This window comes from Mobula birostris, chromosome 7 (genome assembly GCF_030028105.1).
Source record: "Mobula birostris isolate sMobBir1 chromosome 7, sMobBir1.hap1, whole genome shotgun sequence".
NCBI classification, from domain to species: domain Eukaryota; kingdom Metazoa; phylum Chordata; class Chondrichthyes; order Myliobatiformes; family Myliobatidae; genus Mobula; species Mobula birostris.
In genome coordinates, this window is record NC_092376.1 from 26,093,182 (window position 1) to 26,111,037 (window position 17,856).

Genomic DNA, 17,856 nt, shown 5'->3' on the forward strand with positions numbered 1-17,856 from the left:
ATCATATTCTGCGACCTGTTTATGCGTTTCTTTTGAACTTCACTGCTTTCCTTTTAAGATAACTAAAATTGAGAAATATATTAAAAGCAGTTTAGTTGTAACTGCAGTAATTTCATTGTGGCTTGTGCTTCCAAACATGGGTTCAGGCACTGGTTATTTGAATATAAACTAGCCTCAAGTGCAGTTTGGCAGCACCTATTTTAGTTTTTCCTTGTAAAGGTGATGCAATTCATTCTGTTCATACTTGTTAAAGCAGAAAATCCTGTTGCCATTCTTAAGGATTACTAATATTATAAACATTTTCGAGGCAATTGTTCAGCATCAACCATTATTCATTTTGCTGCCCTAACAAAAGCTCCAGAATCATACTCCACCAGTTTTCCTTTTACTAATACTGATGAATTTGTGCTGCAAATTCATTAATTATTCACATCTATAGTTGTTCTGGCAATCTATTTGATAGTTGTTCTGGCAATGCTAAATAAAGGGTGGCAGGGTGGAGATGCATCTCTACCAAAGGAGGTGTAGCCACTCCTTCCCCCTGCTAGCCTGCAGGTCACCCTTGGACAAAGTTTAGCACCTACTTAGCCTCTCCCACACCCACACCCCCACCAAACAGAGTCAAGTGAAGCCATCGGTGCAGGTGGTGGATAGTTATGTCAACAGCTGGTGCATAATCACAAGTCCTGGTTATGTGACCACTGATGCCAGACAGACCATCTTTTTTTTTGTAATATAATTTTTATTGAATTTTCAAAAAGAATACATGGAAAAATAGAATCTACTCTCCCCCCTCCCCTTAACCCTCCCTCCCCCATATATAGTCCTACCTAAAAAGAAAGAAAGAAAAGAGAAAGAAAGGAAGAAAAGAGCCGCCTGGGTATTGGAAGGTTTCCACATGCTCCATGGGATTCAAAATAAATTTGGTATAATTATTTGTTACTTTCCCCAAGTGACCAAAGTCTTTATCGAAGCACTTAAATATGCCATCCTATCTTTTGTAAATAAGGGCGCCAAATATTCAGAAATGTTACATATTTGTCTCTTAAATTATAAGTAATTTTTTCGAGTGAAATAGAACTAGCCATTTCATTATTCCAACGATCCATACTTAAATACGAATCAGATTTCCAAGTAACTGCTATAGTCTTCTTAGCTACTGCCAATGTAATTTTTATAAATTCTTTCTGATATTTATTCAATTTAAGTTTCGGTTTTATCCCTTCAATATCACCTAATAGAAATAATACAGGGTTATGTGGAAGTTGAGTTCCAGTAATTTGTTCCAATAAGATTCTTAAATTTATCCAAAAGGGTTGAATTTTAAAACAAGACCAAGTAGAATGTAAAAAAGTACCAATTTCTTGATTACACTGAAAACGTTTATCAGATAGATTTGAATTTAATCTATTTATTTTTTGCAGTGTAATATATAATTGGTGTAAAAAATTATATTGTACTAATCTAAGTCAAACATTTATTGTATTTGTCATACTGTCAAGACAAAGTCTTGACCAATTTGTTTCATCAAAATTAATATTCAGATCTGTTTCCCATTTTTGCTTTGACTTATGGGTTCCTTGTTTAATTGTCTGTTCTTGAATCAAATTATACATACAAGAAATAATTTTTTTAATTTTCCCTTTTTGTATTAAAATTTCAATTTCATTAGGTTTTGGCAAAAACATAGTTTGACCCAGCTTACCTTTTAAGTAAGCCCTTAATTGAAAGTAACAAAAGAAAGTATTATTAGATATTTTATATTTATCCTTTAATTGTTCAGATGACATCAATATACCTCGTTCAAAACAATGTCCTATAAATTTAATCCCCTTTTGGTACCAATTATATAAAAGTTGATTGCCTATTGTAAAAGGAATAAGTCTGTTTTGGAACAAAGGTCTCCTTGCTAATAGAGATTTCTGTGTTTCATTATCAACATTTATCTTATTCCATAGATCAATCAAATGTGTTAATATAGGAGATTCTTTCTTTTCCCGTATCAATTTAGATTCCCATTTATATATAAAATCTTCAGGTCTATTTTCTCCTATCTTGTCTAGTTCTATTTTAATCCATGCTGGTTTTCGATCATCAAAGAAAGATACAATAAATCTAAGTTGCGACAGACCATCTTTGAAGAGTATTGATAATGGCTGGGGTCACCCATCTTGTAAAGACACTGCCCAGGAAAAGGCAATGGCAAACCACTTTTGTAGAAAACATTTGCCAAGAACAATCATGGTCATGAGACCGTGATCACCCACATCATATGACACAGAACATGATGATGAAGATGAATGTTAAATAATACAAATATAAACAAATAGTAAAGGTGCATTGGACAATAAAATGGCCATTATTTAATGCTATATTCATATGAGGATCAAGCAAAAGTTCAAAGGTTCAATTTAATATCAGAGGATGTATACAGTATACAAGCTGAAATTCTTACTCTTCACAGACATCCATAAAACAAAAAAACCCCCAAAGAATGAATAACAGAAACATCAGAATCCTCGAGCCCCCTTCCCGCTCCCATGCACAAGCATGCACAAGAACATTAACCGTCCCCTCCCCCCACTTGCGGCAGTTGTTAAATTAAATTAATAACTTACATTTATATTAATCTAATGTAAAAGACTGGCCTTGAATTGTATGCCTCAACCTTTTGTTTCAACAGAACACCACTTACTTTACGCTGCACCATTACCAGCCTAATTATAAAAGGACTTGCTGGCAGACTTGACTGGTAAACTTTTTTGGTTTTACCGACCAAAGACTCAAAATTAACCCGTGTTTCTCCATCAGCAATGTTTTCCTTTTGTTCAGTAATATAAAATAATGAATTCTATTTTTTGCTGTGCCTTGTAAGGAAATTTATCCAGTTTTATGCTGCATTATAGAAGTAACATACCTCCTGAGTCCTGACGAAGGGTCTTGGCCCGAAACGTCGACTGTATCTCTTCCTATAGATGCTCCCTGGCCTGCTGCGTTCACCAGCAATTTTTATATGTGATACCTCCTGGAAATTTATTTTTTCCCTTTTGAACCCTGATTGGTATTGTTGCTTAGTTCTTGCTTTTGTACTGATACAGATTGCTGTGGTTTAGAAATTTTCATCCAGGCAGTTGCAAAGTGACTCAGTAAGGAGATGACATTTCAATTCCCTGAAGTGTCACTCTATTCCAGGTATTTACTGTTGCTTTCAAGCACCTTCTACTGTACTGCGTCATTCCAATTACATTGATATTAGCAGAGGGAGTTGTAATGCCAACCTTTTAGAAAACAAATGATATCAGACACACTACGAGGGTGGGTTGGAAGGTTGATGTTACAAATGAAGAACACACTTACTCATTGACTGCCCTCGTGTGGCTGAAGTTGTCACTGAATATCAAAGCAAGTATACTTAACCTATCTTAAAAATATAGCGAGAGTTGAAGGGCTTAGGTTTCAGCAAGATCTAGAAAATCTCATCCGTGCATCTATTTTTAGTAGGCCTGACTACTGAAATGGTGTTTTCACAGGTCTCTGTAAAACATCATTAAGACCACTGCCCTTACTAATACCACTGCCCTTACTAACCCAGAAAGTTGAACATATCACTCCAGTTCTCAGATCACTATACTGGCTTCCTGTCCATCGAAGGATTGACCTTTTTTTATTACTACTGGTTTATAAAGAACTGAATGGTCTAGGGCCAAAATATATCTCTGCTCTTTTGCTGCGTTACGCAGCTGTCTGGGGTGGGTCTGCTTACTGTTCCCAGGGTCAGCACTAAACATGGCAAAAACAAATCTAAACTAAGCTTTTGGTTACTATGCTCCACATAATCTGAAACAACCTTCCAGAGGATCTGAAGTTTATCCCATCTTCAAGCTCTTTTAAATCGAGGCTTGAAACTTTTCTTTTCGCTTCAGCTTTTAATTAGAATCTCCTGCATTGTAACTTATATTTATCATATTTATTTTTGTATGATTTTATCTCTCTTAAATATTGCTTGAAATTGTTCTTTTCCATTTATATATCTTGTTCTATGTAAAGCACTTTGAATTGCCTTTTTTTGAAAAGTGCTATACAAATATACTTGTTTGTTTAATTTTGATCAAGGTCAAACTCCATTCTGAGATAGAAACAAAGCACACTATAAAGGAAAAGACGAAGTGTGTAATTGTGATTTGCATAATTAAGTGAAATTAATAAAGGGTGCCTTAAAATTGTATATATTGCCGATTTATTTGCCATATAATATTGTAGTGGAGGCAACAAGGTATTTCCACAAAGTATTTTCAGCTTAAACACTCCCTCAGGAACAAGGATGATTTCCTTCCACTCCAGTTTCCAGGTTTTGAGGTAACTAATCAGGCCTTGTGAAAATAGCAGGTTCATTCACAATGGATCGGGTGTGGCTAATTTGTGATGAAGTCTGTTCTTTCTGCTGTTCACACAGGGGTTCTGTGTTCTCCCAAATGTGGTCTTGAGATCCTTAATACCGCCCAGAATGTTCCTGCACCACTGTGGGAAGTCATTGACCAGAGATTTCCAGGAGTCAGTAGGGATCTTGCAATTTTCCCAATGATGCTTTGAACAGTGTTAAATATTTTTAGCAGTGAACCTTTGAATCATCTCCCACTTATAAAGGTCTGAAAAAAAGTGTTTGTTTCAGGAGTCATGTGAATGGCATGGCCAGACCAACATAATTGACTAAGTGTAATGAGACCTGAACGCTGGAACTGTGGGCCTGGGAAAGAATGCTAGTCCTTCCAGTGAACTTGGAGGATCTTGCAAAGATGATGTCAATTTTATTTCTTCTTTTGCCAAGAGTGGTCTGTTCCAGATTGCTCAAATCTCAGAAGCATATATGTGGGCAGTGATTATTGCTGCCCATTGGACAATGTGTTTTGTGCTAGGAAGTAGATACCAGTCATCAGGTATCTACTTCCTCAATCAACCAACATGTCATTGAAGTTGGTCAATAAAGTTAGAGCCTTCCAAAGCAAGTATCTTTAACCAGGTGTTAGCTCTTTCAGAAACGTTGTAGAGTTCAATTAGATCACCTTCAATAGTCTTTTTTTGCCATTCAAATATAATGGAATTTTTTGTTGAAGATGACAAGAGCCAGTTGACTAATTTGGTATGTCCTGATGAAGGGCCTTTGCACAAAATGTCTACTCTTTATTCCTTACCATAGGTAGTGGCTGATCTGCTGAGTTCCTCCAGCATTTTGTGTGTGTTACTCCATTTGGCTAACAGTTGCTTATCCACCCAAAGACCATGTAGCTTGTTATCAGAAAATTCAACTGTTAACTAAACATGATTTGTGCCTTCACAGCTAAGACATGTGTGGATCAAAATTCACAGAGGATATCCCTGACATTTAACCTGCATTTAAAGTGGACAAATGAAACAATGTCATCGTATCATTGTTTCATTTGAAATAGGGGTTGGAGTTCATCTTAATTTCTTGCATCTTTTTATTATTAGGGTTACAGAGAACTGTTTTCTGGTAAAGTGAGTTGAAGTTCCAAGGACAATTTAGATTATTAGATTATGAGGACACACAGTCCTCTTTTATTGTCATTTAGTAATGCATGCATTAAGAAATGATACAATGTTTTTCCAGAATGATATCACAGAAACACATGACAAATCGACTTAAAAACTGACAAAAACCACATAATTATAACATATAGTTACAATAGTGCAAAACAATACCATAATTTGATAAGAACAGACCATGGGCACAGTGAAAGTCTCTCAGAAGTCCCATCATCTCACGCAGACAGTGAACATTCAGCGCCGCAAACTTGCAGATGCAGCATCCAACCACAGTCCAACTCTGAGCCCATCTGAAATCTCCAAGCCTCTGACCAACTCTCCGACACAGAGCACGATCTCTACGGAGCGCTCCGACCCCGGCCCCGGCAACAGTCAATAGGCAAAGCCGAGGATTTGGGGCCTTCCCCTCCGGAGATTCTCGATCGCACAGTAGCAGCGGCAGCGAATCTGGCATTTCAGAAGTTTCTCCAGGTGTTCCTCCATGCTTCTCACGGCTGTCTCCATCAAATCAGGATTGTGCACGGCCCCCTAGTTAACACAAATGATATCATTCGGAACGGCCACACACGCTGCACCGCATTGCCACCTTCTCCTCCCTCCTCAATTGGAATAGAACACTAAATCAAATGCCTTTTAAAAATAACCATTTCTAAAATTCCTTCATCAACTAATGTAAAAACAGACAAAAATAGATAAAACAATCTCCTAAGGGCCACCTACTATTCTTCTTCAGCGTATGAATGAATGCACCTCTACATTGAACACTAGGAATAAGCATTAGAAGTAGCAAGGCCACATGTAGGGGATATGCAAGAGTGGCAAGGTGATACTACCACTGACAAAGTCTCAAGGACACTAACTGTCAGACTGTGTCAGGTTGTGAGTACAGCAACACAAGGGATAAATCTACTCGACCCCACTCTCACTAATCTATATGCCCTTGATAGCATTGATATTAATGACTATCAGAGTCATTGTTGCGACAAAGTGCTGTATAAAGGACACTCCTTTTTGCTTTGCGGCACTGCAAATATGCTAAATAGAAGATTCTTGCAATATTCTGAAGGAATTATTTTCTCCAGATTACTTTGGTTCATCTTTCATTCCCAGGAGCATGCACTCTCCTACTCACAGTGACTTCAGATGCAATACCGTGCCACTTACCCTCTCACTTCCCACCTCTGCAACCCTAAACATTTCATCCATGTAAGTAAGCAACAAATCAGAAGACTAAAACAGGAATTCTGCAGATGCTGGAAATTCAAGCAACACACATCAAAGTTGCTGGTGAACGCAGCAGGCCAGGCAGCATCTGTAGGAAGAGGTGCAGTCGACGTTTCAGGCCGAGACCCTTCGTCAGGACTACCGAAGTCCTGACGAAGGGTCTCGGACTGAAACGTCGACTGCACCTCAAATCAGAAGACTTATTGTACACTCGGTGGCCACTTTATTAGATAGAGGAGTGGAACCTGGTGTGGTCTTCTGCTGCTGTAGCGCATCCACTTCAAGGTTCAACATGTTGTACATTCAGAGATGCTCTCCTGCACACCAGTTGTAATCTGTGGTTGAATTACTGTCACCTTCCTGTCAGCTTGAACCAGTCTGGCCATTCTCCTCTGACCTCACTCATTAACAAGGCATTTTTGCTCACAGAACTGCCACTCACTAAATGTTTATTCTTTTTGTACCATTCTATGCAAACTCTAGAGACTGTTGTGCATGAAAATCCCAGAAGATCAGCAGCTTCTAAGATACTCAAGCCATCCAATCTGGAACCAACAATAGCTCCATGGTCAAAGTCACTTTAATCACATCCCTTCCCCATTCTGATGTTTGGTCTGAACAATTGAACCTCTTAATCATGTTTGGATGCTTTTATGTATTGAGTTACTGCCACATGATTGGCTGATTAGATACTTGTATTAACAAGCTGTTGTACACATATACCTAATAAAGTGGCCAGGTTGGAGGAGCAGAAAAAACTTTTACTTCTTCCAATTTTGTATTTAGTTGTCCTGTGTGATACGTTATGTTGGGGAGCACCTCTGCTGCATCTACTTGGGTGACCTAAGCTTCCAGTTGCCTTGCATGTTAATTCTCCATCCCATTCATACTCTCCTTACATCCCTTGAATGAAACTCCTAGCAAATCAAAAGTACGACATCTAAACTTCTGACACTGTGCATAACAGCAATTGGATTAAACAATGAGATCAACAATTTCAAATTAATTCAATTTTAACTGATGAAAAGCCATTTACCTAAAATAACAGCTAAGTACTGCTATCATTTTGTTTGCATTCAGATTTCCAGCATTACCAGTACTTTGCTGCAGGCTAGTACTTCAGAAAATCAACATTTAAACCAAGGACCTCATAGTTCATATTAACAAAACTGATTTTAAGACAATTCAAGTGATCAATAATTTTGCTCATGTGTTGTCTTGTTGGGATTCAAGTGTGTTAACTGGCTGCTAGGTGTGCAACTAGAAATGGTTCTGAAGAAATTACCAGGTTATGAAGCATTAAAAGAAACTTGAAAGGACATCAAACAATCTTTCTTTCATAAAATCTTTCAACAGGAAGAGTTACAGTTCAGTCCTGTCCTAAAGAAGGAGCTCGGCCTGAAACATCAACTCTTTATTCCTTTCCATAGATTCCACCTGACCTGCTGAGTTTCTCTAGCATTTTGTGTGTATTACAGCTCACCAGACAACCAAGTACAAAAATATTGACAACTTGTTTCTCTGTTTTGACTATGATCAATACAAAAGTTGATTGCAAAACAATAGTATTTTAACAAAACGAGATATATTTACTTATTTTCATAACATGCCTATTATTTTATTAAATTACACCATCAATGTGAACTTCATTAGTGTGTCTTGTACACAATGAAAGACACTTCCCCAATTGTTAAATTCTGTAACAACACAAATCCTTGTGTTGTAAATAGTACCCTTAAATAAAATTAATTTCTCAAAATTGATGTGAAAATATCTGGAAACTTTATCTTGACCCGGTGCCCACAGAATCTCTTTAATTGCAAAATGATTTCAGAAGGTAAAAGGATCAGACAAGACATTGCACATGAGTAAAATTAAATTTTAAAAAACCTCTTCATTTATCACTTAATAAACATTTGATACAACACCAATTTTCTAAGGTGTATGTACTGTCATTATTTTATTTCTGCAGCATATGCAAGTTCTGTAACATTGCTCCATTATAGCTGGATTGCTAATATCCTTTTCTTCCTCTGAAACGAGTTCTGTTATCCAGCTAAAAAAAAAAATCATAAAGACATTAGTGCTTTATAATGCAGCGTTTCTGCACTTCAGAACCTATAGGGCATGATTAACACAACCACAACCTTTTGAGTATGCTCTATAAGGCAACATTCATTTCCAATTATTAACTTTGCTCCAAGATTCCAACCAGACTTAGTGCTGTAATTGGAAAAATACATTGGCTAATGGAAAGGAGCATGAACTCCGAAGAACACGAAGACTAACAAGTTAGACGCAAAACTAATGCTATGAAAAATTAAGGGCTCCTTAGCAAAGGCAGGTTCTGCAACAATTTAGATATAATAAAGCAAGGGGCAGAATAGTAGCACAGCTCGTCAAGCTGCTTCTTCACAGCTCTAGTGACCCAGGGTCAATCCTGACCTTAGGTGCTGTGTAGACTTAGCACATCCTTCCCAGGTGTGGAGTTCCCCCAATGCTCCCATATTCCAAAAACATGCTGGTTAGTAGTTTAAATGACCTTTGTAAATTGCCCTTAAACTGCATGAGTGGAATCTCAGGGGACTTGATAGGAATGTGGCAAATGTAAAAACGTTTGTAGATCACAGTTAAAGTTAGTGGACTGAGATTGATCTTTTAGCAAGCATTGATTCCATGGGGCACCCCTCAAAGGTGTAAGGAATGCAAGATCTTAGAATCTTCTTAGCCAAATACAAGGTCACAGAACACTGGGGACTAGTTCTTTTAAGGAAAACAGGGATAATCCAAGAAATTATACACTAGAATGTTAAACACTTAAAATTGCGATAGGGAAATTATTGGAGACAATTCTTTGAGAGTATTTACTTGCATTTGAAAAAGAACAAACATATTTTGGTTAGTCAGAACAGCTTTGTGCAGGGAGGTCCGACATAAAAGACTTGATTGTGATTTTTAAGGTGGTGATACAGCGTAGCAGTTAGTGCCATCACTTTACAGTGCCAGTGATCATCGAAACTGGGGTTCCTACAACTGGGTGCTCCGGTCTCCTCCTACTTTCCAATGATGTATGGTAAATGCCAGTCGGTCCTGGACATGCTACGTTGACACCAGAAGCATGGCGACATTTTAGGGCTATCCCTAGCACATCCAACACTGATCCGATTTGATGCAAATGGTGCATTTTTATTGTATGTTTTGATGTACATGTGACATATAAAGCTGATCTTTGAAGATGATTGATGAATTGAATTGACTATTTCTTACATCCTTCACATACGAGGATTAAAATTCTTTACATCTCCATTTTAATGTGCAATCATAGCAATTTATAATAAATAGAACAGTCAATGTAATATAGAGCACACTCAAGTCAGCATGAGTTCATCAGTCTGATGGCCTGGTGGAAGAAGCTGTCCCGGAGCCTGATGGTCCTGACTTTTATAAAGCAGTACCACTCCCCGGATGGTAGCAGCTGGAATAGATTGTGGTTGGGATGGCTTAGTCCCTAATGATCCCACGGGCCCTTTTTACACACCTGTCCTTATGAGTGTCCTGAATCATGGGAAGTTCACAACTGGGCTGTCCGCACCACTCTCTGCAGAGCCCTGCGATCAAGGGTAGGATAGTGCATGGGCTTTGTAAAGTATTCAATGAGGTTCAGAAGATTAAGGAGGGGTGATTTTCTGACTGGAGAGTCTGTGACGGTGACATTCCATAAGGATTAGTACTGGGAATTTGGTTCTATAAAGTTCATTAACAAAGTATGCATCCATATACAACTCTGAGGACAGTCTTCTCCGGATAGCTGAATCTGAGTTGTATATAGATACATATTTGAACCTCTCCATCACCACCCTCTTGTCATCTACAGTCAAGTTAATTCTGTGTCCAACTCACATTGGATCCTATGTGACTTAACCTACTGAAAATGTCTGCAAATGTTGCCATGCTTCCAGCTCCAACATCATCTCTAAATCATTTGGATGGAAACACAAGTGGCCTGATCAGTTTTTTAACAATACGAAAATTAGTGAAATTGTAAATTATGAAGATGGTTGTCAAAAGATACAGCAGGACATGGCGTAGTGAAAATCTGGACAGAGAAATGACACCTGGAATTTAATCCAGACAAGTATGAAGTGATGCATTTTGGAAGGCCAAATCAAAGAGGAGAATACTCAGTAAATGGCAGGACTTTAGAATAGCGGATGTACAGAGAGTTCTTGGGGTGCAAGTCCATAGCTCCCTGAAAGTGAAAAGACAAGTGGATAGGGTGGTTACAAAGGCATATTCAAAAATCAGATGAAAACTCTGATTGGGAGAGTCCTCGCGCAGGATTCCCTAAAGGTTAACTCGTAGGTTAAGTGGTAAGGAAGGCAAATGCAATGTTAGCATTTGTTTTAAGTGGATGGGAACAGAGGGGTGTCCATTTATTAAAGAGATGAGGAAAAAAATTCTTTAGCCTGAGGGTGGCAAATCTGTGGAACTCATTGCAGCAGACAGCTGTGGAGGCCAAGTCATTGGGTATATTTAAGGTTTTCGATTAATCAGGGCATCAAAGTTTACAGGTTTTAGGCAGGAAAATGGGGTTGAGCAGGATAGTAAATAAGGTGGAGCAGTCTCGATGGGCTGAATGGCCTAATTCTGTTCCTATGTCTTATGCTTGCTTTTTCAGTCAGGGCATTACTATAAAAATTAGCAACACATTGCAGCTGCATAAAATTTTGGTTAGTCATATTCAGAGTACTGTTCAGAGTTCTGCGCACAGGTCTACTTGCCACACTATAGGAAGAAGGTGGAGGCTTTGGGGAGACGACAGAAGTGGTTCACCAAGGAATGGACTAGCTACAGGGAGAGGCTGGACAAAATTGGCTTGCTTTCTCTGGAGCACTGAAGGCTGAGGGACAACATGATAGAAGTTTATGAAATTATGAAGGGCATAGATAGGCTAGATAGTGAGTCTTTTTCCCCATTTAGAGGGCACAAATTTAAGATGACAGTAAGGAAAAGGTTAATGAAGATGTGCAAGGCCAGTTTTATTAATTCACTTACACAGTGGTAGGTACCTGGATTATGTTTCTATAGGATATAGTATAAGAACACATGATAGCAGCGTTTAAGAGGTATTTAGACCGTCATATGAATAGGCAGCAAAGAGACCACATGCAGGTGGATGGAATTAGTTACATTAGCATCATATTTAGCACAGTCATGTGGGCCAAAGGGCCAAAATAAAATGCCCATGTGGTACCATTCCACGGTCTATCAACAGTATACCAAAGTGAACAATTCATTATTTTCATACTACACTGGGTTTACAGTGATGCAGTCTTGCCAGAACTTTTTTTGGTAACTCTAGCTTACACTCACATATAAAATCACTCATCCATGAAATTAAACAAATTGATTATGACTGGAACAGGGTTTATGGGAAAATACATCAAGGGTGGAATTTTTATAAGGTATAAGCTGGAAAGATCTTAAAGAGTGAATAAGCAAATGCTTTGAGAGGCTGGTCAAGGATTACATCTACAGCTTGCTACCACCCAAACTGGACCCCCTACAATTCAGCTACCGACACAACCGATCGACAGATGATGCAATAACCATTGCTCTACATACTGTCTTTAGACATCTGGAGAAGGATGCTTATGTGAGAATGCTGTTCTTCGACTACAGTTCAGCATTCAACACCATAGTTCCATCCAGGCTCGATAAGAAGCTCAGAGACCTTGGCCTTGACCCTGCCTTGTGCAGCTGGATCCTGAACTTCCTGTCAGATCGCCAGCAGGTGGTAAGAGTGGGCTCCCTCACCTTCTACCCCTCTGACTCTCAATACAAGAGCCCCTCAGGGCTGTGTACTGAGTCCCCTCCTTTACTCCCTGTATACCCATGACTGTATCGCCACCAACAGCTCCAAACTGCTAATTAAATTTGCCAACAACACTACATTGATTGGCCTTATCTCAAACAATAATGATGGGGCCTACAGGGAAGAAGTCATCTCTCTGACACAGTGGTATTAAGAAAATAACCTCTCCCACAATGTCGCAAAAACAAAGGAGCCGGTTGTGGTTTGCAGGAGGAATAGAGACAGGCTAGCCTCTATTGACATCAATGGATCTGGGGTTGGGAGGGTAAACAGCTTCAAATTCCTTGGCATCCACATCACCGAGGAGCTCACGTGGTCTGTACACACCAGCTGTGTGGTGAAAAAGGCACAGCAGCTCCTCTTTCACCTCAGCCGGTTGAGGAAGTTTGGTATGAGCCCCCAAATCCTAAGAACTTTCTACAGGGGCACAATTGAGAGCATCCTGACTGGCTGCATCACTGAAGGTATGGGAACTGTACCTCACTTAATCGCAGGACTCTGCAGAGAGTGGTGCAGACAGCCCAGCACATCTGTAGTTGTGAACTTCCCATGATTCAGGGCATTTACAAGAACAGGTGTGTAAAAAAAAAAAGGGTCCGTAAGATCATTGGGGATCCAAGCCATCCCAACCACAATCTATTCTAGCTCCTACCATCGAGGAAGCAGTATCGCAGTATGAAAGCCAGGACCAACAGGCTCCTGGACAGCTTCTTCCACCAGGCCATCAGACTGATGAACTTACACTGACTTGAATGTACTCTATATTACATTGACTGTTCTATTTATTATAAATTATTATAAAGTACATGATTGCACATTTAGATGGAGATGTAACGTAAAGGTTTCTACTCATGTAATGTGAAGGATGCAAGAAATAAAGTCAATTCAACTAACTGTCATGAGGTAAGACAGTTTTCTCTGTCCAGTGATGCAAGTTATTGTTAGTCACTATTATTTTCATTCTTCTATGTACTATAGCAGAAGCTACTTGACAAGAAATAAAATTACTATCATTCCCCAAAATCTGACATAAAATGTTGTAATGCTCAGCTCAGGCTGGACTTGGAGAGGAAAATTTAACATTTCAGTTTAATTGATCAATAGTTATTGAGCAATTCCAACAGTCTGTTTTTTTACCCAACCTCAGTTGAAGTTTTCTAATATAACAAACACAAATCATTTAATTGAAGTCAACTCAGTTTGAATTACTAACTGAAGTACTAAGCAGAAGAAAAACACGCCTGGGTCTGATGCTGGAATGACTGCTGGTCATTAGTCAGTTTAAGTGATTAGCGTGAGTTATGGGAGTCTGCAATTCTGCTAAGATATCCCTGGACAAGCACGGTTGACAGAAACTCACATATCCAAACTGGGGCATGGCCTGGAACATAGTTAATGAGCATAGCTCACTCATGCTCCAGCAATTTGTGGTATTTCAATCAGCTAAGACCATAAGACATTGGAGCAGAATTAGGCCATTTGGCCCAGAGTCTTAGCTGCCATTCCATCACGGTTGATTTGATATCGCTGTCAACCCCATTCTCCCGTCTTCCCCCCATAACTTTTGGTGCACTCACTAATCAAGTACCTATCAAACTCTGCTTTAAATATACTCAGTGACTTGGCCTCCACTGCCTGCTGTAGCAATGAATTCCACAGATTCACCACCTCTGGCTAAAGAAAGTCCTCACCTCTATTCCAAATGGACGTCCCTTTCATTCTGAGCCTGTGCCCTTTGGTCCTAGAATCACCCACTGTAGGATACATCCTCTCCACATCCACTCTGTCTAGGCCTTTCAATATTCTAGAGGTTTCAATGAGATTCCGTTCCCCCCCCCCACACTTCTAAATTCCATAGAGCCAAAAACTCCTCATACATTAACCTTTTCATTCCCAGAGTCATTCTCATGAAGTTCCCCGGACCCTCTACAATGCCAGTAATCTTCTTAGACATGGGGCCTAAAACTGCTCACAATACTCCAAGTACAGCCTGACCAGGGCCTTATCGTGCATCAGCATCACATGCTTGCTCTTATATTATAGTCCTCTTGAAATAAATGCTAACATTGCATTTGCTTTCCTTATCACCAACTCAACCTGTAGGTTAACCTTTAGGAAGTCCAGCAGGCGAACTCTCAAACCCTTTGCATATCTGATTTTTGAATTTTCTCCCTGTATGGAAAAGTCTGCACCTTTATTCCTGCTATCAAACTGCATGACCATACATTTCCCTACACTATATTCCATCTGCCACAACTTCCCATTCTCCAAGTCCTTTTGCAGACTCTGTTTCCTCAACACTACCCACCCCTCCCCCTACCTTTGTATCATCTGCAAACTTGGCCTCAAAGCCATCAGTTCTGTCACCCAAGTTATTGACATACGTTGTGAGAAACATCTCAATACCGATCCCTGCAGAACACAACTAGTTACTGGCAGCCAACCAGAATAGAATCCCTTTATTCTCACTCTTTCCCTCCTGCCAGTCAGCCAATCTTCGATTCATGCTAGTATCTTTTCAGTAATACAATGGGCTCTTAACTTGTGCAGCACCTTGTCAAAGGCCTTCAACAAAGCCAAGTAAACAACATCCACTGACTCTCCTTTGTCCATCCTGCCTGTTATTTCCTCAAAGAATTTCAACAGATTCATTAGGCAAGATTTCCCTTCAAGGAAACCATGCTGACTTTGGCCTATTCCAAGTACCCCAAAACCTCATCCTTAATAAATGGAATCCAACATCTTCCCAAACACTGGAGTCATGATAACTGACTTATCATTTCCTTTCTTCTGCACCCCTCCTTCCTTCTTAAAGAGTGGAGTGACATTTACACAGAAATTTTCCCACAAAATCATGGGTATCAAAAGAGCAAACTTGTTGCAAAACCTCAAGCAGTGATATTTATTCTTCCATAAGTAGGTATTAAATAAACACAGCCTAAAGGTCAAGGTATGTACTTTATATTAAAAAACACAAAAACTCTTGCAAGAAAGCTGTTGATTTTGTTTTTTGACAGAACTGAGAAATAAGTCTCCACATCAGAAAAAATAGAAATATCAAACTCAAGATCATGGGCATTGGAAGATCTGTAAACTCTTATAAATATTCAAAACAACATCAACTATTAGGTATACTGCAAATATGATGCTGTATATAAACATTAATAAATTTGACACTTACAACTGATACATACCATTGACCTCTTACATTCAAAGAAAGTAAGCTGCAAAGCTTTGCAATGTCCTTCTTTCAAGCACTGCTTTGGTGTCTTTCCTTCCTACTTAAAGTAAAGAAGTTAAATTTAAGTAATCTGATGTAGACTTAACCCTATTACAAACGTAGTTTTTTTTTCCCCCAAATGGTGTTCAATTTTGGGATGCAGTTCATGGCTATTTGGCAAAATTGGGTATTTGCAGTTATTGAAAACATATTTGGGCAAATCATTCACCTTTATGTTTCCATAATCAATTTGGCCATGACAATATTTGTTAGCTGTACCTTCCAAATCATTTACTGCCAGCTCCTTTCCACCCCTCACCCACTACTTCTGGCTCCATACCCATTTGCCTCCTTGATTACTGTGTTCTATGATACAACCTCTATCATTTAAAAAGCTGCATTTGTAAAGCAAAATTCATTATCAGTATCAGCAATTATAAATATTGATCCTGTGATAGAATTTGGGAATATTATTTTCAGAATACTGCTTCTAATATAAAGTTGTGCACAGGTCTGATTTTATGCTTCTAGATTCCAGAGGAACATCTTGCCTTTCTTATATAACTACACGTTACAGATTGTCGAAGTGGTTCAGCAGATAGTTCACCCACTTTGTGGATACACTGACCCAGGTTCAGCCCTGACCTCCTGTGCTGTACATATGGATTTTGCACATTCTCCATGTGACAATATGTTTCTTCCATCCGTGTGCTCCGATTTCCTCTCACATCCCAATGATGCAGGCAAATTAGTCCCTAAAAATTACATCTGCTGCAGGTCAGTAATAGGACAATCACAGTGAAGCTCTTGGACAACCAGTATGAAGTTAGGTAAAAGAAATATGTGTGCAAATGCAAGTGCTCAGAACTAGCAGACTCAAATGGCTTGTTTCTGTGATAAATACAGCCAAACTTCCACCAGTTTTTAAAACAGCTTTCTTAAGATGCCCTGCCAACAAAAATGTACATTTTACATAATTTCTTCCAGCATATTTAAAATATAGTAATATACTGTAGTTTATATTGTCCTTAATAATATCCATTGCCAGTCCTCTTTAAGTCTGTTCCTATCTCTTATCATCTACATTTTCAAATTGTGACCCGTTTGTAAATTTCCTGTTGGGAGTGTCCGAATACCCCAACTCCTAGGAAGCACCTTTGTATTTTTCACTCCAGTGTGAAAAGCATCAATCACTACTTCTCCTTAAACGAAAACATTCAGCCAATATCATAATGATAATATCAAGTTAAACTCATGGCATTTCAAAAATACCAACTGGTAGATAATTAAACAACGGCTCCCACACGATTTGTTTAACTGCTTCTGAGAATGCTAAAGGAAATCCCCAAAACATTAGGAATTTCAGCTGAGGTCGTCTATGCTCAGGAAAACCTGAGAGTAATGGCCCATTGGGCCATCGCACCTGCACCCTCTCTTTTTTAATTACTTTCACTGTCCTACTCTACAAGTGTTTTGTTTTCCAAACATTGAGGTAATTGCCACTAGATCGATCTCTGTTCATTAAGACAGGGCGAAACAATCAGCGCTGGTTAAAGTTCTCTTTGCCCACCCGACGCCTACCCCACAAGGGCTCCTAGTTTAATTCCGAAAGTGCTATCCACACCTTGAGCACACAGTCGAGTCCCAGTAAACAAGACTTCAGGTCTTCCTTCACCCCCGAACACGGTGAACCGTCCTCCTCCTTGTCTTCATAATACTTCGGCATCACGACGCGCCGACCCCTCTGAATATTCTCGAAGGGACTCGCAGACCACTACCAGCACCAACCTGGGTTAAGTACTCGACAACCCGTTCCCCCTCGCCTTGCCGGAGGGATTTGTCCCACCGCCCTCACGTAACCCTCGGCGCACTGAATTCTGGGACAGTGCTCTCTCCACCGCAATGCCTCCTGGAAGTGATAGTTTCAGAGGGGCCCCATCCTGGTCATGGCGGGGGTATGTCAAGGAACATTGCA

At 39.3% G+C, this 17,856-nt stretch overlaps 1 protein-coding gene across 1 annotated transcript; it reads right to left on the minus strand.

Annotated features, from left to right (window-relative positions):
• Positions 1-5,568: 5,568 nt before the first annotated feature.
• Positions 5,569-17,775, minus strand: coa5 (cytochrome C oxidase assembly factor 5). The gene is made up of 3 exons (XM_072262762.1): positions 17,506-17,775; positions 15,856-15,939; positions 5,569-8,842 (listed from the first exon to the last, which is right to left on the minus strand). The coding sequence occupies exons 1-3, from the start codon at positions 17,605-17,607 to the stop codon at positions 8,801-8,803; spliced, it is 228 nt and encodes a 75-aa protein (XP_072118863.1). The 5' UTR covers positions 17,608-17,775; the 3' UTR covers positions 5,569-8,800.
• Between the last annotated feature and the right edge of the window lie 81 nt (positions 17,776-17,856).

What these genes read in the sequence shown, in the direction of transcription:
- coa5 (XM_072262762.1), bottom strand. Translation starts at nt 17,607, where the DNA reads ATGCCGAAGTATTATGAAGACAAGGAGGAGGACGGTTCACCGTGTTCG. An exon ending in GACTCGACTGTGTGCTCAAG is followed by an intron (nt 15,940 to 17,505) that starts GTGTGGATAGCA and finishes TACTTTAAGTAG; the next exon opens with GAAGGAAAGACACCAAAGCA. An exon ending in TTGAATGTAAGAGGTCAATG is followed by an intron (nt 8,843 to 15,855) that starts GTATGTATCAGT and finishes TTTTTTTTTTAG; the next exon opens with CTGGATAACAGAACTCGTTT.